Below are 26,579 nucleotides of genomic sequence, written 5' to 3'. Positions count from 1 at the left end.
GAAGTTAAAACCACCTTCAAAATATTGTTGTGAATCCTTAGTCCTGAATATTTCTTGTCACTTTAACATAAAAGTATCTAACCACAATGTTAGTTGTGGGTAATGTAAGTGTCAGGTTTTTTGAACACCCTTTATTTTTCACCTTTGAGAAAAGGTAAATAGACTTGAGCTTGTATAGCTGGTGACACTTACACATTCACACACACTGATGGTAGAGGCTGCCATGTGAAGTGTTCATCAGAAGTAATAGTCCCATTCATACACATTTATGCTCCACCAGGATCAACTTTTGTTGCCCAAGTTCCGAATGGACGGGTGTTGAAACTGAACCATCCAGCTGAGAGGCGGCCGACCTCACCAGAGCCACAGCAGCCTAAACTTTATTCAGTTTTTTTACAGCATCATTTGAAAATGTGATTAAATACTAGTAAAAATCAAAGACAACTGCTCAACAGCAACAAAAACAGAAGTCCTAGGCCTCCAATATTGAGTAAATATTGTTTTTAATTACTAAATTTTTAGGAAAGAGGCGCCAGATAGCCTAGTGGCTTTGTTGCTCACCCCACATACGGAGGCTGAGGTCCTTGCATGAGCTCAAATCTGACCCCGGCCCTTTGCTGCATGTCATCCTCAACCTCTCTCCTCCCAGTGTTTCCTGTCTCTCTTCAGCTGTCTCATCAAATTCAGGCAAAAGTGGCCCAAAAAATATATTTTCAAAAAATTGCAGGCTCACACAGTCTAAATTCAACAAATGTGCAATTTAGATCACAAGTCATTATGGCTGCCTCTCTCACCTTTTTTTAAGAGACATCAACATTGTTTTTGACTTTATTTAAAAGTACCACAGTACGGTAATGTATTGACAACCTTCATTTATGTAACATCGGCTCATTTCTAGATGAATCCTATATTTTAACTTTTATGTTATATGTGTGAATGAACCTGTAAATGACCCACACATAAACCAGTTTGAAACGTTAAATATTTGGCATTTTATTCCACAATACACAGCTGAACAAATGTGTACAAAAATACAAGTTTTCTCTTTACAGATCAGGTATTCACAACATTATGTACAATCAATAAAATCTTTAATATGGAGTTCTGTGGAAAAAAAAGATCCCAGAGATAAAGAGAAAGAAACTAAACCCACAAAGCTATCGCAGCGTCCTGAGTAATAAAACTGCTCCAAAACCAGGAGCGATGGGTTAAAAAGCCACCAGGAGAAGGCTCGTCTTGAGAGTAGGAGAAACACTTTTAAATCTTTTTACCTGAGTTTGAATATCGACGTATAGGCAGCATTAATTCTGTCTGACGTCAAGCTGAAGACAAAGAGAGGCAGATACTACGACGAAGGCTTTTGATCACCTGAAGAGATAAAGGTTCACATTCTGGTGATCAAAAACACTCGTTACCGTGACAACATTGAGCCCAGACTACTTCTAAGCTCTTGGCTTGGTGACACCTTAATCAAACAACAATCCCTGAATAGATAGTATGATTTAAATGCACATTCATTTTCAAACAAAATGATAAAAACGGATCCTAAAAAATGTTGGCACGTCTTTAAATCCTTGCAAACAACTTCCAGTTCGACAGCGTGCCATCATGATTGAATTAAAGATTCTTTAAAACCATCCATTATGTCCTCTACCTGACTGTAAATAAGTTTATGATTAAATTATCATGTAAATATCACTGTGTCAGACGTAAAAAAAAAAAAAAGGCACAAAGATAAATGTTTATCAAAATCCCCAGTTTAAAATGTTTTTAACGTGAAAAAATAAAAAATAAAAACCTTAGGTAAGATATTAGAAGTTATCGGTCATCTTATTCATAATTGAATAACACTGAATTTAAATGTACGTATATTTTAACAACATTAAGATTAGATTCATTGTCTGGCCCTTTTTATGAGTGACTGAGAAATTTAAGAGAGGCGGGATGAGAAGACAAGAAGCCCCCGAAACTGACTCATATAAAAAATAAGGGTACGAGTGTCCCATAGTGGGTATACCGTAAAGATTAAATATGTAGTGATGTTGACGAGAGAGAGACGGTGCCAGAGGAAGGGAGAGCGAGGGGATTTTTGTACGTGTGTTGTCCTCCGCAGCAGCTTGAATCCAACAAAGCAGCTTCTTCTCATTTCAAAGAGACTAACACAGTGCCTGTGTTGGGCTCAGTGAACCTGACAGATGGAGAGATAGGAGAAAATGTGGGTGACAATGAACATGTCATGCACGAGTGTTTAGTGGTGCATGTGTGTGTGTGTGTGTGAGTGTGTGTTTAGTGGTGCATGTGTGTGTGTGTGTGTGTATGTCTGTGTGAGTGTGTTAGTACCTGTAGTGTTTGTTGGTGAGGTAGTCTATAACGGCGGGGCGGATGCGTGCCACGCCCCCCTGGCTGTGGTTTCCTCTTCCTGTGATGATAGAGAGCTGAGGTTGACACAGACCCTGCTCACACTCTGCACAGAAAGAGGCCAAAGAAGAAGAAAAAACTGTTAACGGGAGCAGCAGGCAAAATCTTTGAGAAACATGAACTTCTACAAACGGGATCATTCTACATTCTGAAACCTCAAATTGTTGTACTAATGTTGTAATGTTGTCCCACTTAACAACATAGACTGGAAATATCACAACAGCCGTCTGTTCCTGCAGGAGGATCATCGGCAGCAGCCTCCATGTTGGAAATGCAGTTTCAATAATCAGACCTATTTGTTGTTTTTGTACCAGGCTATAAACATGTTTATTTATGCTGTAAAAATAGCTGCATGAAGATGCTAAACTTGTCTGGCCCGTTCTCCTTCTGTGCTCTGCTGCAGGTTGTTTACCTGAGCTCTTTTCCTGTAGGACCTGGGCCAGATGCTCCAGGGCCTCATCGACGTGCAGGCCATGCAGGTCCAGGATGTTCTTCGGCAGCAGTGATGAGTTGACCCTCTCAAAAATCTGAACTGCTGCACGATGATTGGCCTCACGCATCCGCTTTCCGTGCATGTGTCCCTACAAAAGAGATAATACTTCAGTAATTTACCAGAGAGAGAGAGAGAGAGAGAGAGAGAGAGAGAGAGAGAGAGAGAGAGAGAGAGAGAGAGAGAGAGAGAGAGAGAGAGAGAGAGAGAGAGAGAGAGAGAGAGAGAGAGAGATGCACTTTAAAAACAAATTAACAAAACTCTTCACTCCTCACCTGCTGTGCATAAAATGAAGCCACATCTTTACGTCCCTGTTTGAAGGCCTCTGCAGCTTTAGCGAAGTTCTCAAGCTGTCGGCTTCTCTGCAGGCTGGCCTCGGCCCTGAAGTCCACGTACTCTGGATCCTCTGTATCCTGATAGTCTGGAACAGTGGAGTCCAGAGGCTTCTGCTTCTGACAAATTTGAAGTGATGCAGATAGTTAGGGATGACTTCTTTTTCTGATACTGGCTCTTTCAGATGCACAGCTTGTGGTAAAGTTTGTTTTCTCTTCCCTAAATCATCTTTAAACTGATTAAAACATTTCCAAACTTTTTTATTCTGCAGGCTCCCTTTCGGGAGACGAAAATGCTTTCAAGCCCCCCGATCACCTTACAAATCAACACATGCACAGACATCCATATACGCTGAAGCACAGGTAGAAAGGTCTTCTGTTAACTACTTCCTCTTTCTTCAGGATTTAGTTGAAGCCAAAAATACATACATGAACCTTCAGTGGGAGATATTAAACTATAAAGAATACAAGTCACTTTTACAGAGGAAGCAGTGTAATAATAATAAAACATGTTTAATTAATGACAGCATGCATTCTTTGCAACAGATTTTCTTAGTTTTCAACTCGTTTTCTTAGTTTTCAACTCGTTCTCAAGCCAGATTTACACTTCTCGTCAGTCCTGTGATCATTTCATCTGTTTTTTTTTGTCCACATCAGGGCGAATGCAGTATAACCTTTTGATTCAGGCAGGTAGGACGTGGTAAACAGAGTGTGGCTTTCCTGTTGAGCAGCTACAGTGTGTGGTTTTTACACTGGGCTACTCTGTTAGCTTGTTTTTAAGATGCATCTTAAATCATCTCTGTTGGACACAGCAGTCGAGACATCAAACAGATCGCTCTTTGAGTGCGCGCTGTGACGTCTTAACTTGTTGGGTTTCATGCGGTCATGAGACAACTCACTGTAGTCTCTATTCATTACTCGACTTTGTGGAGGGGAAGCTCAGGGCGAAACATGACTCGTCACATTTCATCAGTAGCTGGCATTGTTTTCACAAAGTAGGCCATGTCTTGCTAGCAGTGAAGAACTACACGCACTGATCTTATTTAACCCTCCTGTCATAACTACTTAGGGGTCAGATAGATAGATAGATAGATAGATACTTTATTGATCCCGAGGGAAATTCAAATCATGCCCCCCCCACACAGTTTGGGAACCAATGAAGGAGACTAATATTTCTATGTATTGCAGCACATTGTACATCTAAACTGTCTTAAACTTCAGGAAAATGAAGATTAAAAGAGGTCACGATATAAACATAGCACATGAGACAACATGTTAACAACACGGATGTGAAGGAGTGGGACAGCACGGGAGTGGAGCTCCTCGGTGTGATTACCTTCTCCCTCTCCTTGCTGGCTGCTCTGTGGTGGTCGGACCGCGGCGCCTCTGGAGCGACCACCGTCTTAACGGGCTCCTCGCCCAGCAGAGAGCGGAGAAACAGCTCCGTCTCTTTCAGGCTGTAACTATACAAAAGATGAACACGTGTACAAGTCGGTCAGGATTAGCGATGCTTCAAACACATTACACACACACAAACACACACTCTTTGTCTCTGCATCAAAACCGTTTCCTCACTTGTAGTTTCTGAAGATGTCTTGGAGAAAGTGTCGGTCTATAGAGGGGAAAAGGGAGAAGAGTTGGTTTTCTTTCAGCAGGGTGGCTCCGTCCCGCCGGTCGAGTTCAGCCCGTCTCTCCCTGGTCTGACAGAGGGAAGGTTTACGGAGGGTGTAGCATGTTAGATAGCTACTTTATTGATCCCAAGGGAAATTCAAGCTGGTACCAGAGAAGAACACAGCAGGATGATAACATTCAAGGTGTTTGTGTGACTGACCTTGTCCACGTTCTCCTGCAGTGCCTGCTCCTCTTTTATAATTTCTCTGAGAGAGACGTGTGGGCGGGGAACACTCCAGTGGTCCATGAACGGGATCTGACCCCGGCTGTCCGGTTGGCTGTCCACTGTCGTATACCCCTCTGCACTCATGAGGAAAGCAGCTTGCTGTGATGGGTCTCGCGGTCCTGCTTTGACGTCCTGTGACTCACCCCAGTGTACTGAACCTGTAACCATTCAAAGGTCAACAGTCAGTGTTACTGAACCTTTATGATGTTATGTTTCAGAATGAAAGATGATACTGTGAGGATAAATGTTTGAACAGGACAATACAGGTCAGCCATGATGTGTGTGTGTGTGTGTGTGTGTGTGTGTGTGTGTGTGTGTGTGTGTGTGTGTGTGTGTGTGTGTGTGTACTTACTCTCCTGAAACAGGTGAAAGGACAGAGCTGCTTGTCTCTGCTTTTCCTGTAAAACAACATTCACATGTCAGCCTGACAGAGTCGGACACACGGCTGGTGAAATATGTTTCCTTATACTCAATCTGCTGCAACATCTGACTGTGGCCACCAGGGGGAAGTAGAAACCAGATATGAACAAACCACTGACTGAACGTCATCTTTACGGAAGATAACAGTTTGTTAAAGCCACCATTAATTACAGAGCAACCTTTTCGTTTACTCTGAGTGTTGTTTGTCAACCCTCCACTCACTCTCCTTTATCTCCTCTTCTTGTCTCTATAATCTGACTCTCCAGCTGCTCCTCTTTGTTTACCAGCCGTCCTCTCAATGTGTCTGTGATTGGTTTGCTCTTGCACACCTTAATGTACGTGTGGTGGTTTTTAAAAGCTCTTTCGCGGTCTGCTGCGGCCGATAATCAACAGATTAAAGCAGAAACAGTTAACGAAACAAAAACAAGTTACAGCTGGAAGGCCGAACCATGGGCTGAATAATAAGATAATAATAATATTAATATTAATAATAAGGTATAATAAGACGTAGTTTAGATGTCAATGTTTCTCCGACAAAGACAAGACGTTGATGAGATGAAAGATGCAGGTGTGTGTTTCTGTGTGCGTGTGTTAAAATACAGACTCAGTACGTCATGATTCGTAGGTTCATGAGTAGTTTCTTCCCCTTCCAAATGTGAACATACGAAAAAGTAACGATACAGATATTGATTCTAGCACAGGTGAAGAGCTCACCTGAATGGTTTCTTTCCACTTCTGGTGGAGCAGTTTGGCCAGGTTCAGGTCCATCTGCACTGCATAGTCATCAGAGGAGCACGTACCTGAAGGGAGCAGAGAGGAGGAACACTCTCATGTAAGATCTGAGAAGCACCAAACCACCAACCTGAATGTGTCGTACATAAAGTCGAGCAGTGGATGGAAACACATTTCAGCTGATGAAATCCCGAAAAGTTAAATAAAACACGTTTTGTAGTTGTACTAACTATTCCAGATTCAGAAGCACACCATGAATGAAGTCAAGAGTTAAGAAGTGTAGTTTCCATGGTTACACGCATGCGTTCCAGTTACCTGGATCTACTCCGACAGGGCCAAACAGCTCAGTTAGCTGTAGAGCCACCTCAGTGGATAGTTTCAGCTCCACGCTCTGAATGCTCAGGTGATGGCTCCTTCTCCCCTCCGTAAGCCTCCTCTCATTCTTCTCCTTCTGTTTCTCCTCTCTCTCCATCTCTTCCAGCTCGGCCTGCAGCAGCCGATGGACCTCGTCCATGCTCGCGATCTCTTCCTCGATTGCAACTCTTGAATCCTCAATTATCGCGCCGTTGTCAACGCCAACTCCCCAAGCAGCGCCTTGGAGGTCCACTTCTGATGTCGCCTCTCGTCGCTCCTCTGGGTTCGCTGCATGAGGTGTGCCGTGTTCTGTCTCAGGACATCTTTCCGTCTTCGTTTGTGAATGATCCGTGTTTGGAACTGGAACAGCTGCACCCTCAAAACCAATCAAATGATCATAAGAGCTGACGTCTGACTTTTTTACTGCGCTGGAAGTTATCTGCTCACTCCCTTTGTCGACTGCAGTCGGAGCATCTTCAGCGTGGTGCTCATCCAACACACTAACACATAAGCTCGCCTCTACCGCTTCACCCACAGCTCCACACAAAGTGGATGTGCTCTGGTCTTCTCTATCCTCCTCCATCTCTTTCTCGCCATCATCATCTTTAAAGAACCTCTCTCCAGAGTCGAGCAACAGGTTGGTGGTCCAGTCTAGGTCCTGATGGCATTTGGCATACAGATCTTCTAACGTATCAAAACTAACCAGTTTAAAATGGCGACTGAGAATGCGCAGGTTCTCGAGGCGGTCCTGAATGACCTCAAACTCTTTCTCTTCCACCTGCGTGCCTTTCTCGTGAACCACGTGATAGGGCACCTCTTTGTGGCCCGACGGGTGAACTGCAACCGCTGCAGAGACGGCGGAGGACAGCTCTGGCACGAAGCGAGAGGAGTCCCCGAAAAGGACTGTGATGTCACTCGGGTGGCTGTGCAAAGTGCCCGCCGCATCGACGGGGCTGTCTCGCCGATTAAGACGCCAAAGACGGGCAAAGTCTTGAGGTTCGGTCTGCGTTGAGTGGCCCGTGTCTAGCGTAGGAGGAGGGGAGGGAGGCTGCAGATGTGACGATGTGCTGACGTGAGGTTCAACATCTGCATTCGGAATATTCTGACTGGCGTTTGCACTTCTGGTCCCGTCGAGAGCATCAGGGGAGGAAGCAGGGCAGTTCTGAGTAAAAGTCAGAGCTAGCTTACACTGTTTACCCGATCGACGACCCTGACGCTGCTTCCTCTCCTGACTGCCTCCACATAGGGGATTACTTTCTGTTTCCACAGAGCCCTCACACACAGGACTCAGAGACACCTCACTGACATGCCCTCCATCACTCTCACTTCGAGACTCTGCGCAGTAAGTCCGGTTTGCATCACTCTGACTGCTACCAGGCTCCGTATTAAAGTCGTTTTCTCTCCCCTTTTCGCCTTTACAAACACTCACCGCCGCAGTTTCGGAGAGTGACGGTAAATCAGCAGGGAGCGAATTAGTTTGGTTAAAAAATTGTGAATCCACAATCCCCGCTTCTCTGCTGATTTCCAACACATTTTCAATCCCTCCAGAGGGAAATCCTGATTCCTTGATCCTACAGAAGTCCGCTGCCTTCCAGTCTAACACGCAGTCGGGTAACTCCCCTCTGCTGCTGTCCACCCTGCTCATACTTTGTTCTCTCTCCTCACTGTCAGGCCTAACGCTGTTGGACTCCTCCACCCTGTCCACCTCCTCCTCTTCTTTTGCAGATTCCTCTCCAGAGCTCGAGGAAATAGAAGATGAGCATGAGCTGGTCTGCGCAGCTACCCCCGTCTGAATAAGATCAAGAAGCTTCTGAAACTCTGCTGCATTAGGCCCTGATTTCCTTTCTGATTTACGTTTGTTAGCTCCTCGAGACGCAGCTCCATTGTCCTCTTCATTCCCTTCTTTCTGCCGCTCTCTTCTCCTGACCTGTCGCTGCTGGAGAGAGCCTTCAGAGGGCCAATCTCCCACAAAATCCAACACCTGCAGCGTTCCCATTTCGGCCCCAGCCCCTTTTGCTCCCTCCTCTTTCTCCTTTGCTTCATCACCTGATTGGTTAGTGTCTTTCACAAGATCTGCCGGCTCTAACTTTTCAAAACTGGACCTTCTGCTGGTTCTCTCCCTCCTCACTCTTTGTCCAATAGACTCAGAGAAAGCCACAGGCACTTCGTCCGCACGCTGATCTTCATTCATTACAGATTCCACTATACAGTCTGGGATACTCTGATCACCTGAATGACTCAGCTCTAACTGGGCATCTAACTCAGAATCTAACTCGCCCAAATCCATCTCATCATCCCTGTCTGTGGATTTGTCGGTGCCGTCTTCCAGTATCCCGACCTCAGTAGAGCGAGTCATCGATGAAACGTCAGGGAGAGAGGAGAACAGCTGTGGGTGGGATTTCATCAAACCCCCAGTGGATTCAGACTGACCCACCAGGTCAGGACAAGACTGTTCAGAGGATTCACGGCTAGAGAGAGAGAGAGAGAGAGAGAGAGAGAGAGAGAGAGAGAGAGAGAGAAACAAAAAACACTCATTAATGAACTGAAGAGTCAACACAACTAATGATGCTCGAACGATAACCAACTGAGTTTTGGATTTAGATAATTCCTTTGAAGATGTTTTGAAACATATTTTTATGTTTTTAACTCAGAAAAGTTGAATTATCCTTCGAGATAATTTCGACGTCTTTCTCAGCGGTCGGCGCAGATTAGACCAGATGAAGAAACACATTTAACCTTCTTCATTCCAGAGACTGTGTTTGCACCAAACCTTGCGAGGACATTACATGCTGTTCTTGAATTGTTCAGGTGTGTCCAGCTTAACGCAGAGGAGCTGCACTCACTGTGACTGTTTGTTCTCCAGAAGGATGCGCTGTTTGTGGGCAGGCATCTGTGAACCCATGATGGACTGGACTGTGACGAAGCGCTCATAGAAATCAAGCATGCGTCGAATTTTCTCTGATGGCACGCTATGTGTCGAACGCCTGCATATGCATTTAAACACAAACACATAAAAAAAGCATTTAATCAAATTATTTCCAGTAGCTATTTTTCTACATGTAACGAGATGCTTCTTTTAACCCCCGTCACCTCTCCAGCTCTCGAGGCTTGTTCTTCCACCACGTGTCCGGCTCTCGAAACAGCACCTTGTATCCATGTTTCAGTGCCTGGGACAGACAGAGCAACACATTTTAAGTTATGTTATTTTAGGCTATGCTATATAATATAGTGACCTTATTCTCCAGAGCAATAAGTGTTTCAGCAGAAAGTGAAAGTGACGCTACACATGTTTGTATATTTGAAGTATGCAGGCACGCTCACTGACCTGAGACACATAGGGTTTCATCTCCCAGCCTTGCATGTTAGTGTTGTCAATGATGATGGGGTTAGCGCCGCTTTCAAACGCCTCCTTGGCTGTGGAATCAAGTTTACACATGAGAGAAGCCATTTGCTGCTTCAGTGAACTTCATTTTGAACAAGCAGCATTTCTGACGGAACACTGACAATCAATCATCGATAAAAACGGACTATCAGTCACAAAGGAGGTTTGAGCCGCCTCTGATGAAACACTTCTTATCAACGTAGAGTGTGTGTGTTGTTTACCTCTTTGATGGTTCCACTCATGGGCCTCCCCGAGTGCAGTGGGGTCAAACTGATATCGTCCATGGTTTGTGAAAAACTCGTCAGTGCTCAGGATGACTCCTCCTGGGTTGTGCTCAAGAAAAGCTCTACACACACACACACACACACACACACACACACACACACACACACACACACACACACACACACACACACACACACACACACACACACACACACACACACACACACACACACACACACACACACACACACACACACACACACACACACACACACACACACACACACACACACACACACACACACACACACACACACACACACACACACACACACACACACACACACACACACACACACACACACACACACACACACACACACACACACACACACACGTTAGCGCTGCTGCCTCACAGCGAGGTTCCTGGTTTGAATCCCCGTTGGACAGGGCCTCTCCGTGCGTAGATCAAATGGTTACTCTAGATGTGCTGTAGTGTGTCTGCTCGTCTGTCTCTATATGTCATCCCTGTGACTGGCTGGCGAACAGTCCAGGTTGTACCCCGCCCGCCTCTCACCCAATGACAGCTGGGATCGGATCCTCCGCAATCCGAACAGGAAAAGCGTTCTCGAAAAACAACTCTCAGTCTTCAAACAGTGGCAACAAGACTGCACACAGAGATTGTGTACATATAAAATGTAACACGAACAATAGTGGCTGCGCTACATCAACCTGTAACCAGATAACAATGGGACCAACCAATCTCATTTTTTGGATTCTGCTTAGAAAAGAAAGTAACTTCATTTGACAACACTTTTTGAGAGACTTTTCCAGACGCTGTTTCAGAGAAGTGCTCTGCACTCCTGAACAACAGACAAGAGCGATTAGCACATCATGAGAGTCCCAACATTCTTACCTTGCCACGGTTGACTTTCCAGACCCTGGAGCGCCACGCAGCAGCACAAGGACCTTCCCCTCCAGGCGCAGCCTGCTGTGCTGGGCAGCAGCAGCAGGAGGAGCTTTAAACACAGCCCAGGACTTTGGAATAGTTGCAGAAGGTTTGAGAGGCGCTTGACTGACCGGGCCCTGAGCCATCCAGGGAGAGGGATTTCTGGGTAGTCTTGGCCAGCTGGAAGGCGCTTGAGCTACAGGGGTAATGAAAGTTGGTGCGTGGTTTCCATGGAAACGGGGGGAAAACACAGGGGCCTGTGGGTTCCAGGGTGATGGCATGTGGCCAAGCAGCTCCTGGTTAAATGTGTTCACCTTAGATCTAGCTCCACCAACAACATTGTTAAAGGAAATGGCCCCAGCAATGTTTGTGGGAGGGTGTGAAGAGTCTTGCTTTTTATACACCTGAAAGGCCGACGGGCGCCCTGATGCTGCCAGGTCCAACAGAGGCTTTGACGTGTCTGCTGACGACTCTGTCATCGGATTTGTGAAATTAACCTGCTCCTCAGTGATGTTGTCTTCCCAAGTGCTGAGCTGGTCAAGAGGAGAAGAAGCCCCTGGAATACACTCCACCTGGCCACCCACTGGGCCTTGCTGCTGGACTGAGGAGCCTCTAGATCCAGGCTGCAGGCTGGACTGAAGCAGCTCCGGGAGCTCCTGCTGTGGAAATGATGGCTGAGGGAAAGAAGATAAATACTGTATGCTTTGATGCTCCGCACTGATGTCTTGTTGTGTGGTTAGGGTCTCCAGCTCCTGATCAACTAGCAAGTCCAGCTCTTCTGTCAGAAAGGGAGGCGAAGAGATCAGCTGTCTGGAGGAATCTACGTCCGCTGTAGGCTTAGGAAGGTGACGTGGGCTGAGCAGGGCTGCAGCAGTGAGCTCAAAGCCAGAGACAGGAGAAGGTATGGGTGCTGCTACTTCAGCAGCCACATGTAGCTCCAACAGAGCGTCCATTGCATTTTCAACTAGATGAAAAACAGAGAAAACAAAAAGATAGAATCAACAACATTTAAGGTGCTAAAAATCAAATGCGTGGAATGAAATTACTCAGAGCACCAAATAAGCACCAAAACCAACAACAATGAATACCTTTCAATCTTACACAATGACAAGGAAGTCTCAGTTTATAAATTGGAGCAGGTTAAAGTGCAGCAGAGGTTCCTTATGACAAATGTGAGTGTGTTCATGAGTGCTTTCAAATTTCGCCCTGGGGACAAACAAAGTTGTTTTTTTAAATTGAATTTAATTGGTGAATTCTTATTATATAACCTTTTCTGGGCAGGACTGAGAGTCACCTTACTTTAGATTAATGAGTATACATTGTGTCGTTGTTTTGGCAGTTGTGCCCTTGTTGGCTTTTGTTTGGTCTTTTTACATGAATGATTGAATTTTCCATTAATCCCGTGAGGAGAAATGTAATTTTGTACTCTGTACTCTATGCTGTTGCGACATGCTAGAGACACACAGGCTGAAATACACACACATGCACAAACAGGACCCTATAGCATGGACATGTACTGACAGAGAGAAGGAAGAGAGGGGGGCTGCACACAGACCCAACAGGTGGTAAAGCAAGAAATGCAAGGTGCAGTTTTACATTACTGCTCATACTTCTATCATCATACACATGCTGCAACTCTGCCAGAAATACAGCGCATGCAAGCTAAGTGGGTTGCAAAGTTAGACTAAATATTATGACCTGGGAGTTGTGCAGAGGGTGTGACAACAGTGCTAAATGTTACCTTTAAAATCACACTCGGACAGCACGATGTAAATAACTTCAGGGTCGAGGTGTGAGAACATCTCCCGCATGCTCCGGACGATATCCTCCTTGCCTGAGCTGGACAGCGAGGAGGAGCTGGGTATGAGGCTCCCCGTGTTGGGGCCGAGGCTCCCTCCCTCTGGCAGCGGCCCGCCGGGAACTCTCGCCGGGCTCTGGCCGCTCTTCTTTCTCCGAGGCATTCCGCGGCCCGAGTGGAGCCTCCGGTTGCTGCTCAAGCCGAGGAAGCACAGATCCAATGTTTGGTCAAGTAGAGAAAGAAAAGTGAAACATCTCAAGGTTACAGTAATTTAACAGCACTCCAAGTGGCGGAAATAAAGAGAGGTACACAAACAAACTGTGCTGAGTGAGCCTGAAGTCCGCCACACAAGTTTCACGCCGGTGTGGGTGCAACGCTGCCGGAAACTTCAAAATAAAAGTCTAAAACATGGGACCCATACTACGGAAGAGGATTAGGGCCATGTGGAATAAATTAAGACAGGACGTTTTTTTTTTCCCCCTCATGCACATTGAACAAGCGTATCTTGCTGAAACCTGAAATGCCATTTAATATCGTTCATTTCCGATTTAAAATGTTCTAAAAAAAAAAAACTTAAATAAAAATGAATTACAATTTCTAGAATTAAATCAAAATCTCACGAAATTGTATTTCAATTTAATTTCTCAACAATTAAAACCTAATTCTCGAAATTGTACTTTTAATGTATGACTTTAACCCCCCCCCCCCCACACACACACACACACACATACACATAACATGTATTTTTCTTAAATAAAGACTATACATAATAGGGTGAGTTATCATCAATTATCATTCAGGACTGTATATAATGTTATTATATGATATAGTTCAATTATTAATTATCAATTATTATTAAGGACTGTAAATAATTATATTAACATATATGTGTGAATTCTAAGACGAACATGGCTATTAATTATGAATTAAAAGCGCCAGGTCGATATGTTCATCACCAAAAATAAACACATTTTGGGTTTTTTTGAATTGAGTGTAATAAGAGTGCGACCTGACTCCCGCCATGTATGTATGTGGGGCTGCAGTACTCGTGCGAGACCAAAGAGGGCGCTGTGCCCCCTCCAGCCTCCACACACACACACACATACACATACAGGACTGACTGAACGGACAGAGAGCTTTGTGCCGAAAACTAAACCCAACCTGTGTCAGACTAATGAATTAAAACGGCCCACTCGAGAGGTAAATACTCACAAAGAGACGCTCGGCAAATATTCCGCGGTCGTAGTTGAAAGTGTGTGTTTGGAAATGGATAAATTTGGCTTTTTTTTTTAGTTGTTGTTGGTGGTTGAAAATCATCCGTTAGGGGGTTAAGTTGCTCGGGGCGACGATAGCAGCTCTTCTTCTTCTTCTTCGCTTGTGAATTTAGCGGCAGTACGGAGCGATGCGGATTGAAGTTTTAAGAAAGACAGTAACAAAGTAAATAAGCTTCGTGTTTTAACTTAACAAAGTAGTTGAATTTGTTGTTAAACCACTCCGAAGTGATAACGAGCGTGTGCACAGTAGGCAAAGATATAATAATACTTCACTTCCTCTGTGGTTGTAGCTGGAGATGTGATGGGTACCTGAGTAGTTTGCGGCCTAGGCTAACCACTGCTAGCTGTTAGCTTCGCTCCCTTCCCGCAAAATGCTACTCCCTCACCGTGTTTGTGTTGCAGCGAACTAGCTAGCTAGCTAATTGCAGGACCTGTATGTATGACAGTAGCTACACACCGGCTGCTTTCACTCATTTTTTTATTCCAGGCTGGTTATCCAACAACTTTGAGGTGGAAAGAGCTTTTAAGCTTAACCGGAACTCCCTTTTGAGCTTGTTTTTTTAAAGTGGCTGTACAATATTTTGCGGAAATATGGAAGTGGTGTGTAGCTTGAGGTACTTTAGCATGCTTGCTAATAATATGCACACAACCTTGCTTTGGTGTTGGCTACACGTCAGGAAAAGTTTTCAACAATATTATGTGGTTTAATGGTTTAATTTTGAGGAGTTGAAATGAGTGGTGTGCAAAAAAGGGAGTGATGTTTACAGCTAAAGGTTTTTAATAAGTGCGGTAGCATGGTTGTGTTGAACTTTTGTTTTCTGACCCATAGAGGCCAGTAGAAGACCAGTGTGGACTACACAACAACAAGCATGGAGTTCCCGCAACAGCAGAAACCTGCGGGGGACGGAAAGATCACCTATCCCCCAGGAGTAAAGGACATCACAGACAAAATCAGCAACGATGAGGTGGTCAAACGCTTAAAGGTATGTGGATTTCTTTCTCTGCCCTAACAGTCTGATTTATGTTTGATCACGTTTTTTTTTCTCCTCTGGAAACAATGCCAAACCTTCCTAACTTTGTAAACTTCTAAATATTAAATTCATAACAGGTTGGTGCTTCCGATAAGGTAGATTGTTTGTCCACTCATATATATATATATATATATATATATATATATGGTTATAATAATAATATATATATTATTATTATTATTATTGAGAGAGAGTTGCATCTGCAAAAAAAAACTTGAAGGTTACTTTATCGCCACCTGGTAAATAAGTGGCTGAACTTTACTGCAGCTCATCTTGTATCCTAAATGTTGGAGATGTAAGATGATCCTAAACTGACAGTTAAAGAAAAGCAAACATTACATGCTGTAGCTACTACTGCAAGAAAACAACACACTATTTGCATCAAACCCTCCTTTGCTAAAGAAACCTAACATTTACATATTGTTTACCACTAAGTAACCATAACACACTTGTAAACAAACTTTTACATAAAGCATTTTGTTTGAAGCGTTACCACTCGAGATGTAAAGATTAATCGTGAGGCAGTTAAAAAACGATTCAAAGGTGTCAAGGTTCGAATCGGTTCTCTAAAAAAATTAATCACAGTAATATCGTTAAGCGCCAGTCGCTCTCGAGCAGAGGAGGTTGGTTGTAACAAGCAGGCGTTATCATGGTAACTGGAAGCATTTCGGCTTCCCAAGACAAAAACTGTGTGCAAATATTACAACAAGACAAGAGAGCTTCACAAACAGCCCAACCAACATGATGCAGCATTTTAATCAACAGCACATTGAGAAGCTCCAGTCACCTCCAGATTCTCTTATACTAAATCGTGAGAGAATCGTACCCTGAACACAGTGTTGTGAATCGTATCGTAAGTTGAGTGAATCGTTACATCCCGAGTCTCCACTCATTTGACCTGTGTTAGGCCATCTGGTCAGAGTGAGTCCAATACTCAATCTCTGGTAACTAGGAATGCACCCATACATCTGTATCAGCTGATATCGGCTCTGTTGACAGTAATATGTCAAGAGCCAGTGTCAGGAACTGATGTGTATTTGTTGTGCTGTATCAATTTAATGATGGCATCATTACACTTAACTTCTTATTCACAAAATAGGTTTTTTTATTGGGTAGAAAAAGACACTTGTCAGAAAAAAAACTCAGTTCTGTTTTCGTGATCAAACATAGGAAAAACTGTTGGGATTGTGGAAGTCTTACACCAAAAGGAAATGGAAAAACCAGCTGCATTTATGTTTTGAAGTCTAGTGTGTTCTTCTCCTCTTTTGTTGATCTGATTCCTTTGTACTACATAAAGCTTTGATATAAAGGCAAATATTCTCATTTCAGCCCCGTATAGCGGACTCCATTTCTTCATCTGGTTCTTCCAGTCATTTTTTTTTTTATAGTCATGCTTTTTTTTATAGTCATGCTTAAACAAGGAGACCCGAAGGGATAGTCTTCCGCTGTAAGGTGCTTATGTGAACAGCCAGGTCATGAGACTCTCGTCCTCTTCAGATTTATGTAGATATTTTCAGAAGTGCATATTTGAAAATAGCCTGTGTGTCTTGTCCTGCTCTTCACCTGTCTTTCACATTGCTGTTGGGTGAGGTTATGTCACTTTTGTTGCAAAAATTCATGCAGCTCAGCCTGTTTCATGGCTTGTCAGCTGATCACCATATCAGTACCTCATTGATGGGGCGGCTGGGGCTCAGTTGGTGGAGTCTCTCAACTAGAAGGTCCGGATTCAATCCGCAGCTCCTGCAGCCACGCGTTTGTGTCCGTGGGCGAGATTCTTCACCTTAAGTTTCTCCCGCTGCTTTGTCCATGTCGTATGAATGAGATTAGTTACTTGTGGACACTTTAAATAGCAGCCTGTCTACCAACACTGTGTGACGGTGTAGGCGTGACCTGCAATGTAAAAGCACTTTACAAGCTCAAGTCCATTCACCTTTGAGAAGAATGAGCTGTATGTAGCTCTGCTGAAATCCAGCAGGCTCTGCAGTAGAGTAACTTCCATGCATGTAGAGATTTACATTCAAAAAGAATTTTGAGTGGTTTCTTCATTTTTTCCAGAGCTGACTATGGATCAACAACACTCATTCTGCACTTTGACTTTTAAGCACATAAGCTTAAGGTAAACATGCCTTGACTTAATTGCATGTCCATAACTGATAGAATACTGTGGTTATTTAAGTTGTATCGCCAGCAGGGCAACAAATCAGCAGCAGAGAGCTTACTATATAAGGCTGGTGTTCCATTTATGTGGTGAATTCATCTACAGTAAGCTCCTGTCATAAATAGTTTGGCCCCTTTCCTGTGGATGAAACCTTTCTACATATTTGACACTGCAGGATTTCTGTTCTAAAAATGTCTGGATAGCATCACGCTGATGATAGATTCATTGTTGTTGCCCCAATAGTGAAATAATACTGCTACCCACTGCCACGCTCTCTGAATGTTACATTAATATCTTTCTGAATATACATGCAGCGGCTGCTTCTTTGGAGACCACTTTTAAAATCTAATATAATCCAACACAGCAGTTGTTGTTTTGAAACCCCTTCAGAACAATGCAGTCCAGTGTAACACTGCCAACTATCACATCTATATAGTTTAATTAATGCCTGCCGCTGTTCAGATGGCCAGTTCAAGGCGAAATAATTACCTCTGTCACATTTCACCTTCAATATGAAAGTCTTATTTAAAGAGGACATATTCTACCTCTTTTCAAACAGTCCCTCTGTGATCTAAATGAAACATCTGTGCTGTGCTTTGGTCCAAATATAACATGAATCAAGCAGCAGAGGAGATTTGTGACCCTGTAGAAACCAGCTCTCTCTGAACGCTCTGTTTTTGTGTGTCTCTTTAAATACAATGAGCCCCCGCTGAGTGTCCCGGTAGACATCACTTCTCTGCAGCGAGAATAGAAACGACGACCTGCGTGAAAGTTTTGATCTAGGTTGGAGGTGGAGTTCATGGGTGGAGATACCAGAAGGAGGGGAGGGGATTCTTTGCTAGAATCCAACTTGTGATGTCACAAACTGAGAAAATTTGAAACAGATAATTTTTCTCTGTGTGGTAACACTTAATAATATAATAATGGTCACACCTATGTGCCGACATCTGAGGTAGTTATAGAGGTGTTGCAGGGCTAAGATGAGATCACTGTAAAACTGCTAGTGGGACCATACGGCGCCATGTGTCTCTGCATGTCTGAGAGTGTGTGTGTATATATATGTGAAGGTCCTGCTGTGTGTGTACATGTCCCGCCTCTCGTGCTTCCACGACGCTGTGGACACCATTCTTATGCCATTGCAGAATCAATATGAAAGTACAGAGCCATAAAACCTATGGAGCTTCGTTAATGCGTTGTTGCGGAAATGCATGAAGATTAACATGTAAAGGCTGTTCTCATTGTATTATTCATTTGTGAGTGAGTGAGTGGTCGTCTGGCAGATAATTGTAGACCTGAGCTACAGCCTTTTTATAAGTTCTTCATGATATTAAGTATCTCGTCTTGCATTGTGTTGGCTTTTTTTATGGATTGCTTCCTTGCATTGTATTTGCAACAAGATGTGACTACAGTGTTTTTGAGTTACTTTTCGCTTCAGTCTTGATGCTTAAACTCTGACTGTTCTGTAGCCCGTTTTCACAAAGTGTGTCGTACAACCAGCCTACTAAACGTTTAAACAACGTCACCCTCGCTATAGACTGGTGTAGTAATGATGCTTTTTTTGTGGGCCAACCTGAAAAAATGGCGCCGGTGGTTCGCCTATGGGATTTTTGCATTGGATTTTGGATCATTGCAGAAAATAAGTGCTGTGTCAAACACACGTTTCTGATGCTTAGCTATTTTGTTCAGCGGGATGATCTTTTCAGATGAACATCATTTATATTAAGTTTGAAGAGTTAATGCAGCCGAGAGAAGTAAAATGCTAACGTTATGCTCTAGCGAACTACACCGCGGTCGGTTTATTATGACATTGCAACTTTTATGCTTCATCGAGCTAATCAGCGGATTTGACAAGCTAGTGAAACCATAGCTTAATAAATTGTTAATTAATCTAATATTTGCAAGAACACTGAAAAACATGACTTAGAGGCTGTAAGGAGGATTAGGGAGAGAGTTCCTGGTGTGATGACGTTTAATGTCTGCAACAACCACTGTAGTTTCAGTTAGCTACTCATTAGCAACCGCCTTTTAAAGTTCATGTAAAAACGTTAAAATTCACAAGTGGGGGTCTTAGCTAACATAGTTTATCTCGTCTAACAAAACGTCAACATCTCTTCAACTTCTGTTAACCACAAACATTTCAGGCGTCTAACTACAAACCCATTCAAAATCCCCATTGACTTTTAGAGTTAAGAAACCATTGAGCTAAAATGCTAACTCGTCTCATGGTTTTAGGACTCAAAACTATACCAGTCTATTCTTATATGTTGGCCTACAATGTCGCTCAAGCTGTAATACCTTCTCTGGCTCTACTGCCCTGATGTAAATAAGCACAGTTGTGTGTGTGTGTGTGTGTGTGTGTTTAAATGTTTGGTATTATGTTTTGGATTTACCGTTCATTATGGTTTTGTATTACTCATGATTGTATTTATGATGCGTCTCAGGTGGCTATCCTTGAAATAAATCCTTAAGATACCTAAATCCTGAACTGATAGCAACTCATAGAGGAAGCACATCTGGCAGTATTTGGATCCACATACCGTAAATTCCGTACTATTGAGCGCACCTGGTTATAAGCCGCACCGGCTAAAAATAAGTAAATAAATGTATTTGTACATATATAAGCCGCACTTGATTATAAGCCGCAGGTGTCCACGCTATAACAAGAGCTATTTACACAGACGTAGGCTACCGGTAACATCCGCAAATACTGTAGCGTCCGTACGGACGTTAAAGGACGACGAGAGCGTTCAAATAATAACTTTTAAACTTTTAATAACCCGATCACTTGCCGTAACAATCCAACTCTCTCCCCCAGCGTTCTCTCATACAGCCACTCAACACGTTCTCGCTGGTGCATTCACTGACTCTCCACATAATCGGAATTATGAACACATTATCAACTACTGACTTTACAACATGAACCGTTACAATACGAAGCCTAGCCGACGGTGTCTGTAACACGGCTGATGAAAAAGATGACCGTAATATATTTCACAAGAAAAAGTCCATCCATCCACTGCCTCAGAATGACTTCATTACTCACTTCCTCAGTCTCTGTTGTCGCTGTCAGTGTCATCTTAACGTGCAGCAGCTCTGTTAGCTTCTTTGACAGCCAGGTCGATCGCCTTTAACTTGAAAGCTGCATCATATGTATTTCTCCGTGTGTTTTCCATGATGAGGGTGCGTGCATGAAGCGCAAAATGACTGATATTAAGATCCGACGTGACGAAGTCAAATGTTTTTGCGGCAGAAGCTCATTGTCCCCCATAAAAAATCCATGCATTAGCCGCACCGGAGTAGAAGCCGCAGTGCTCGAAGTGTGAGAAAAAAGTAGCGGCTTATAGTCCGGAATTTACGGTAATTATGTGTCATGTTTAATATCATATTTTTTGGAGAAATGCTTGACTACATTTAGCATGGGCTAACGTTAGCCACACTCAGTAACTAAATGACATTCAAGCCAGACAAGGAAACACACAGATCGTCTGATCAGTTTTGAGATTCAAAACAAAATGTACAGACTACTTATCATCTTCATCTCCATAAAGAAAAAAGCAACGCATTGTTTGCATGTTTTTCTATTTCTTCACGCGTGATCTTGTAGTCTGTTTACATTTTACTGATGGGCTGGCTGGAAACATTCTGGATAAAGTTAGGGTGAAAAACTCTTCTTTATTTGTGAATGTTTGAATAGAGCTTGTGTTGTGTTTTTTAAAAGAGCAGCAGAGGTGTCTGTATGGCTCAGCGGTTAAATTGTGCTCCCCATGTGCAGACACTACAGTCCTTTTAGGATGTCCTGGGTTCAAGTTCGACCCTTGACGTTTGCTGCACGTCTCTTCTCCCCTCTCCCATCCCAATGTTTCCTGTCACTCTGCTGTGTTGTATTGATAAAGGCATACTGTGTCAAAAGCCAAAAATATGTTTTGGGGGGAGACAAGCAGTATATCTGTGGAAACTAAGGAGGTTTGGGATGAAGCTTTGGGAAACTTATTATTTACTGTCAGGGAAGGCCAGCTTGGAAAACTGACGACAGAGTGTAAACATTTATTTGGTGGCAAAAAACTTTATGCAAGAGTTTCTGTTTTGGATTAGTAATTTAAAATCTGGAAAGATACCAAAACACCAATTTTGTCTCCATGGATCCTTGGGTCACGTGACATTGTCATCTGCAAAAGTTGAACAAAGTGTTTCATTTTTTTCTGGACTCTGTTTTGACCGGTGCTCCCTGCTTCCCCACTCCGCACTGTCACAGTGAGATAAAGGGTGAGGGGGGGAGGGTTTTTATTTTCCTGCACTGCTGGCTTTCAAACAGTCTAAACGTTTACATAGTTCAATAAGATAAGTGAAGATTGATAAGACGCTTTCGACCAACCTCGTGAGGAGAAACCGGTTGCCTGAATGAATAGTCGCCCGCTTATCAGAATGCTTTAAATAAAATGTATAAATCATGGCTTGATTTTAGTCCAAAATTTAGTCTCTTTGCATCATCAGCTGTTTACCATTCGTCATGGTTATTTTAAGAGAATAAACTACTTAATGTCGACGCTGCAGAGATGCACAGACACTCCACAGGCCCACACACTCCTTTCTATCTTGCTCAGTCGGGACTGTTTCAGCTGAGAACAGTAGAGGGTTGGGGTGAGTGTGTTTAACTGTGTGTGGGAGTGAGAGCTGTGCTCTGCAGTCTGTTGGAGCTGTTGGCCCATCCCCCATCCCCGCCGGCTGCCTGGCTGTTTCGTGAGCTCCACTGCTCTACTTTGCCTCCCTGTTATACACACACACCACGCGTGCGCTCTTGTCCTACTCAGAGGAAGTAGTTTACAGCTTGGTGTCTTGCCTATCCATAAAAACTGAGATGTCTAGGAGTGCTTTGCCTACAACCTTTGAAGACATCGGTGTTCAAATGTAACTGAGAAAAACTCTAAAACATTGGCCTTATCAGTGTGCTTTATGAAAAAAAACCCATGAAAGGATTATTTTAGCTTTTTGATCAGTTGATTGGATCTTCTAAAATACGCTGCATACTTATCAAACCAAACGGAAGCAGTTTGCCCCCCCCCCCCCCCGCACGTGCAAAAAAGTAAGCACAGAATTAATTTGGATACCATCTGACGTGCCCTCCTGCAGAGCTGGACTACCCATGTAACCTGATTGGGCTGATGGTTCTACATCATGCTACCAGTGCTGACACTAGCAGAACACAAAACAAAAGAATCAGTCAGGAGGGATAAGGAGAGAGAAATTGTCTGTGCCCACCGCATGTGAAACCGTTCCATTTTTGGGGGTTGTTTTGCTTTTGCCTCTCCCTTGCACCTGTTGTCACTTTTCATTTGCACCATAGCTGGTGAAATTAATTCTCACTCAGTTGTGCTTCTTAAATAGAGTGAGATCCCTAAAGAATGACTGACTTGGTGTTATACTTTGACCAAAGAGTTTTACTTTTTTTGAGCACTTTATTACAGAAAAGTATAAAAACCGACATTTGATGAAAGCATTTTTTTACTGACTGAGTTGTTCTATTTGTGATGATGTAAAGCATCATTGTGACGTGTGTTGTTGTTTTCTATAAATAAAGTTATTGATTCTTTTGAGAGAGTGCATTGGCTAGTGTATGTGAAACACAATGCCAGGTAGAGCTGGCTGCAGCCATTATGCTGAAGTTAACAGTGTTTATCTTGTGCCTGCTTGTTGTGACAAACTTTTACCGTTTCATCAACACACAGCCATTCTGCCCACTGTACATTTAAGTTCTGCAGTAAAACTCAAGGAGCTGGTGTCCTTATATTCAAATAAAAGATTAAAAACTTAGAAGTGTTTTTGTAATGGATGTTGATGCTTTTTACTTGACTGCTTAAACGACTGACTCCCAAAAGCGAGGTGGTTCTCTTTCAATGCAACATTTAGAGTTTTTTTTAAATTGTTCCTTGTCTCCCTTTGTTTTTCCGTCTGTAACAAAAGAGTTTCTTAATCTCACTGGTGACATTAAAAATACTTGAATGTTAGGTTCTCATGAGATAAATAGAGGCTGTGAAGGGGGCGCTGGTTCTAGAGCGGGCGCCCCGGGTTTAAAACCAACCTGGGGCTTCTTTCCTGCATCTTGTTCCCCACTCTCTCTCTCTGTCCTCTGTTTCTAACTCGACTCAATGTCCTATCTCTAAATAAAGACATAAAAAGCCCAACAATGAATCTGCTGTCTCAGTTAAACCACACAGAAAACACCAGCCAAAGCAATTAAGATTGATTTATTTTTTTCAAGATGTTTTCCTATCTCATCCTTCTCCCCTGTCACTCCGTCTCCTAGATGGTGGTCAAAACCTACATGGACATGGATCAGGACTCTGAGGAGGAGAAGCAGCAGTATCTCTCTCTTGCGCTCCACCTGGCCTCAGAGTTCTTCCTCAGGAATCCCAACAAAGACGTACGGCTGCTGGTGGCCTGCTGTCTGGCCGATATCTTCAGGATCTACGCTCCCGAGGCTCCCTACACGTCCCACGACAAACTCAAGGTCAGGAACCCACCCCGGGCCAGGGACGAAGCACTAACCTGAAGGGACCAGTACTCAATCAGTCCAAGTGTCCTACTCGCTCTTACATTACTCCGACTAAATGGAAACATGCTCACTGATGAGAGAATTTATACTCTTCAGTATTTTTAGTGAAAACAGTTTAACTGACAAATTATTGGAAATAAACATTCAACAACAACGTGTAACATCCTGATGATGTTGTAAGTGTCCAGCAGAGCATCACAGAGATTTCTAACCTGCTCTGAGTTTTGACCAACATTACCAACTCTTGTGGCTTATTAGTTAAAATGCGATGTGTTGAGAGCTCACCGGGAAAGCTTTTTTGGCCTTACTTGTACTTACCTTATCTTTTCTTGTCTCCAGGATATCTTCCTGTTCATCACCAGACAGCTGAAGGGACTTGAAGACACAAAGAGCCCGCAGTTCAACAGATACTTCTACCTGCTGGAGGTAAGGCGCCTTTTGAGTAGGGAAAAAAACCCAAAAAACCAGAGAGGTGAAACTTGTCTTTTGGGTGATTCCCCATCAGGATGCTGATTACTAACGTTTCCTGTGTTCCTCTAGAATCTGGCGTGGGTGAAGTCGTACAACATATGTTTTGAGTTGGAGGACTGCAATGAGATTTTCATCCAGCTTTTTAAAACTCTATTCTCCGTCATCAAGTAAGAATCAACCTGCTGTGTGAAACCTCTTTGTATTATTGACGTCACATACAGTACTGAATGATCAGACCCGTTATTGGACCGACACAGTCCTCCTGACATCTCTTACTAAATCTCCCGTGTGTGATAATTTCAACCGACTTTGATCAAAGTGCCTAATTGTTCAATTCCACTATTGCATTAGATTTCAAACTGGCAATCTTTTCTCTTTGCTGACCTTGTCCCGTACATGCATAAGTGGAGCGCTGGTTAAGCTCTGCTTGTAGAGCTCCCACGCCATACGCAGAGGCTATGGCCCTCGTAACACTGGTTACTATTTTGTGCATGTCACCCCTCACTCTCTCTCTCTCCACATTTCCTGTCTATCGTCAGCTGTCCTGTCCAAAGAGCCTGTAAATCTTCACAGTATGTTTAAGCTTACAAATCCAAATCCCTCCAAAGCTCAAAAAGTCGCTCCATGTCAGGAATGAAAGGGGGCAATTCTCCCCCTCACAACAGTTTGAAGAAGCCCTCACTGGAACCCCTCAAAGTTTTTACACTTGAAGATTCGCTCCTCGTTACTCCCTTTGAATTGTTGAGCTCACTTTTAATCGTCATGATCACAGACTAAACGGGTTCTTTTCCCATATTAGACGTGATTGGGGGTCTACAATCAGCAGTGGTTCATTTATAAAGTTTGTCTGTAGAGATTTGAAGGCTGCTGTCTCAATGCTTCCTGTTTCTCTTTTTCCACAGTAACAGCCATAACCAGAAGGTGCAGATGCACATGATGGACCTGATGAGTTCCATTATCATGGAGGGAGACGGAGTCACACAGGAGCTCCTGGATACCATCCTCATCAACCTTATTCCTGCACACAAGGTGCACTAAGCATTCATAGTTCAATGCTGGATTCTGATTGGCTAATAATGCATAGCAGTGTTCTGCTACACCATGATAGCAGCTGTTGTCAAGAGAAATAAACCGTTAGTATGAGGAGCAGACTGTTGCTATGAACATGGCTCTAATCTCAGACTCTGGATGTGACTACAGTTAAATCTTCAGAGAGTTTGAAGTAGGTCTGTTTGTTGTGGGAGGAAGAAAACAGACAAAAACAGCTGTGACAGAGAAATCTACAAACCATAAGAATGTGGTTAACACTCATCATAACGTGTTGTGGGGTGTAACGCTTTGTGGTTTAATGGTCATATATGTAATTATCCACTTTGTTTCTTCTCCTTAATGGTGACGTATTCTTTCCTCTCCTGACCAGTCCCCTGTTGTTTTTTCCACCTGAAGAAAACTGTTTAAACAAATGAGAGCAATCAGCCTTTTCTGTTTCGAATGATGTCATTGGACACTTGACCTAAACCGTTCTTAACTTCTCTCTGAACAGAATCTGAACAAGCAGGCGTACGACCTCGCCAAGACTCTGCTGAAGAGGACGGTCCAGACCATAGAGACTTGCATTGCAAACGTGAGCACTTCTTACTTTTTGGACGCCAGACCCTTTCCCTTCTGTCCTCTACGAGAATTGTCTCACGGTGTTTTCATTTCCTTTGTCAGTTCTTCAATCAGGTTCTAGTGATGGGAAAGTCATCAGTCAGCGACCTATCGGAACACGTCTTCGACCTCATCCAGGAACTGTTTGCCATCGACCCCATGTTGCTAACATCGGTCATGCCACAGCTGGAATTCAAACTTAAGGTTCGCACAACTCGCACACAAGACAGCAGTACAACACAGAAGATCACATCCCGACAAATATATTTTGGAGTGTTTATTTCTTTTGCTCTTGTGGCATTAATTTAATATTCTAAGGACCGGATTTAAAAGCCTCAACACTCAAATATTTACTCTCAAGAGTCCACACTGATGCCAATCCACATCTTAGTCGTCTTGGCAGCTCCAGCTTTTATACCACAAAAGAAAGGAGCATGAATGTAATTTA

At 43.4% G+C, this 26,579-nt stretch overlaps 2 protein-coding genes across 5 annotated transcripts in view; one reads left to right on the top strand and one right to left on the bottom strand.

The window, feature by feature from the left end:
* Positions 1-968: 968 nt before the first annotated feature.
* On the bottom strand, positions 969-13,421 carry n4bp2 (NEDD4 binding protein 2). Its single transcript, XM_079336855.1, has 16 exons — positions 12,941-13,421; positions 11,167-12,163; positions 10,247-10,371; positions 9,969-10,057; positions 9,734-9,810; positions 9,487-9,627; positions 6,605-9,111; positions 6,272-6,357; positions 5,490-5,535; positions 5,072-5,295; positions 4,816-4,940; positions 4,577-4,703; positions 3,184-3,360; positions 2,831-2,999; positions 2,341-2,464; positions 969-2,188 (listed from the first exon to the last, which is right to left on the bottom strand). The coding sequence occupies exons 1-16, from the start codon at positions 13,158-13,160 to the stop codon at positions 2,143-2,145; spliced, it is 5,280 nt and encodes a 1,759-aa protein (XP_079192981.1). The 5' UTR covers positions 13,161-13,421; the 3' UTR covers positions 969-2,142.
* pds5a (PDS5 cohesin associated factor A) overlaps positions 13,117-26,579 on the top strand; it is a 26,488-nt gene continuing 13,025 nt past the window's right edge. Inside the window, exons 1-9 of one of the 4 annotated variants that reach the window (XM_079336857.1) lie at positions 13,117-13,184; positions 14,198-14,434; positions 15,101-15,254; positions 23,762-23,965; positions 24,350-24,436; positions 24,551-24,648; positions 25,384-25,510; positions 26,025-26,105; positions 26,195-26,335. In XM_079336857.1, coding sequence (XP_079192983.1) covers positions 15,141-15,254; positions 23,762-23,965; positions 24,350-24,436; positions 24,551-24,648; positions 25,384-25,510; positions 26,025-26,105; positions 26,195-26,335 — 852 coding nt within the window. In that variant the 5' untranslated portion in view covers positions 13,117-13,184; positions 14,198-14,434; positions 15,101-15,140. Of the gene's footprint in view, positions 13,185-14,058; positions 14,435-14,546; positions 14,886-15,100; positions 15,255-23,761; positions 23,966-24,349; positions 24,437-24,550; positions 24,649-25,383; positions 25,511-26,024; positions 26,106-26,194; positions 26,336-26,579 lie in introns of those variants that run through there. The other 3 variants (XM_079336856.1, XM_079336859.1, XM_079336858.1) reach the window with 3 other exon arrangements.

This window comes from Symphodus melops (assembly GCF_947650265.1).
Source record: "Symphodus melops genome assembly, chromosome: 2".
Taxonomy (NCBI): Eukaryota; Metazoa; Chordata; class Actinopteri; order Labriformes; family Labridae; genus Symphodus; species Symphodus melops.
Note: the sequence above shows the minus strand (reverse complement) of the source record. Positions and strands in the feature narration are given on the sequence as shown.

Bases quoted from the DNA above. Each gene is read 5' to 3' on its own strand.
- n4bp2 (XM_079336855.1), bottom strand. From the start codon at position 13,160: ATGCCTCGGAGAAAGAAGAGCGGCCAGAGCCCGGCGAGAGTTCCCGGC. The intron at 3,361-4,576 runs GTAATCACACCG...CAAATTTGTCAG, and splicing joins CCAGCAAGGAGAGGGAGAAG to AAGCAGAAGCCTCTGGACTC. The intron at 3,000-3,183 runs GTGAGGAGTGAA...TCTCTTTTGTAG, and splicing joins CTTCATTTTATGCACAGCAG to GGACACATGCACGGAAAGCG.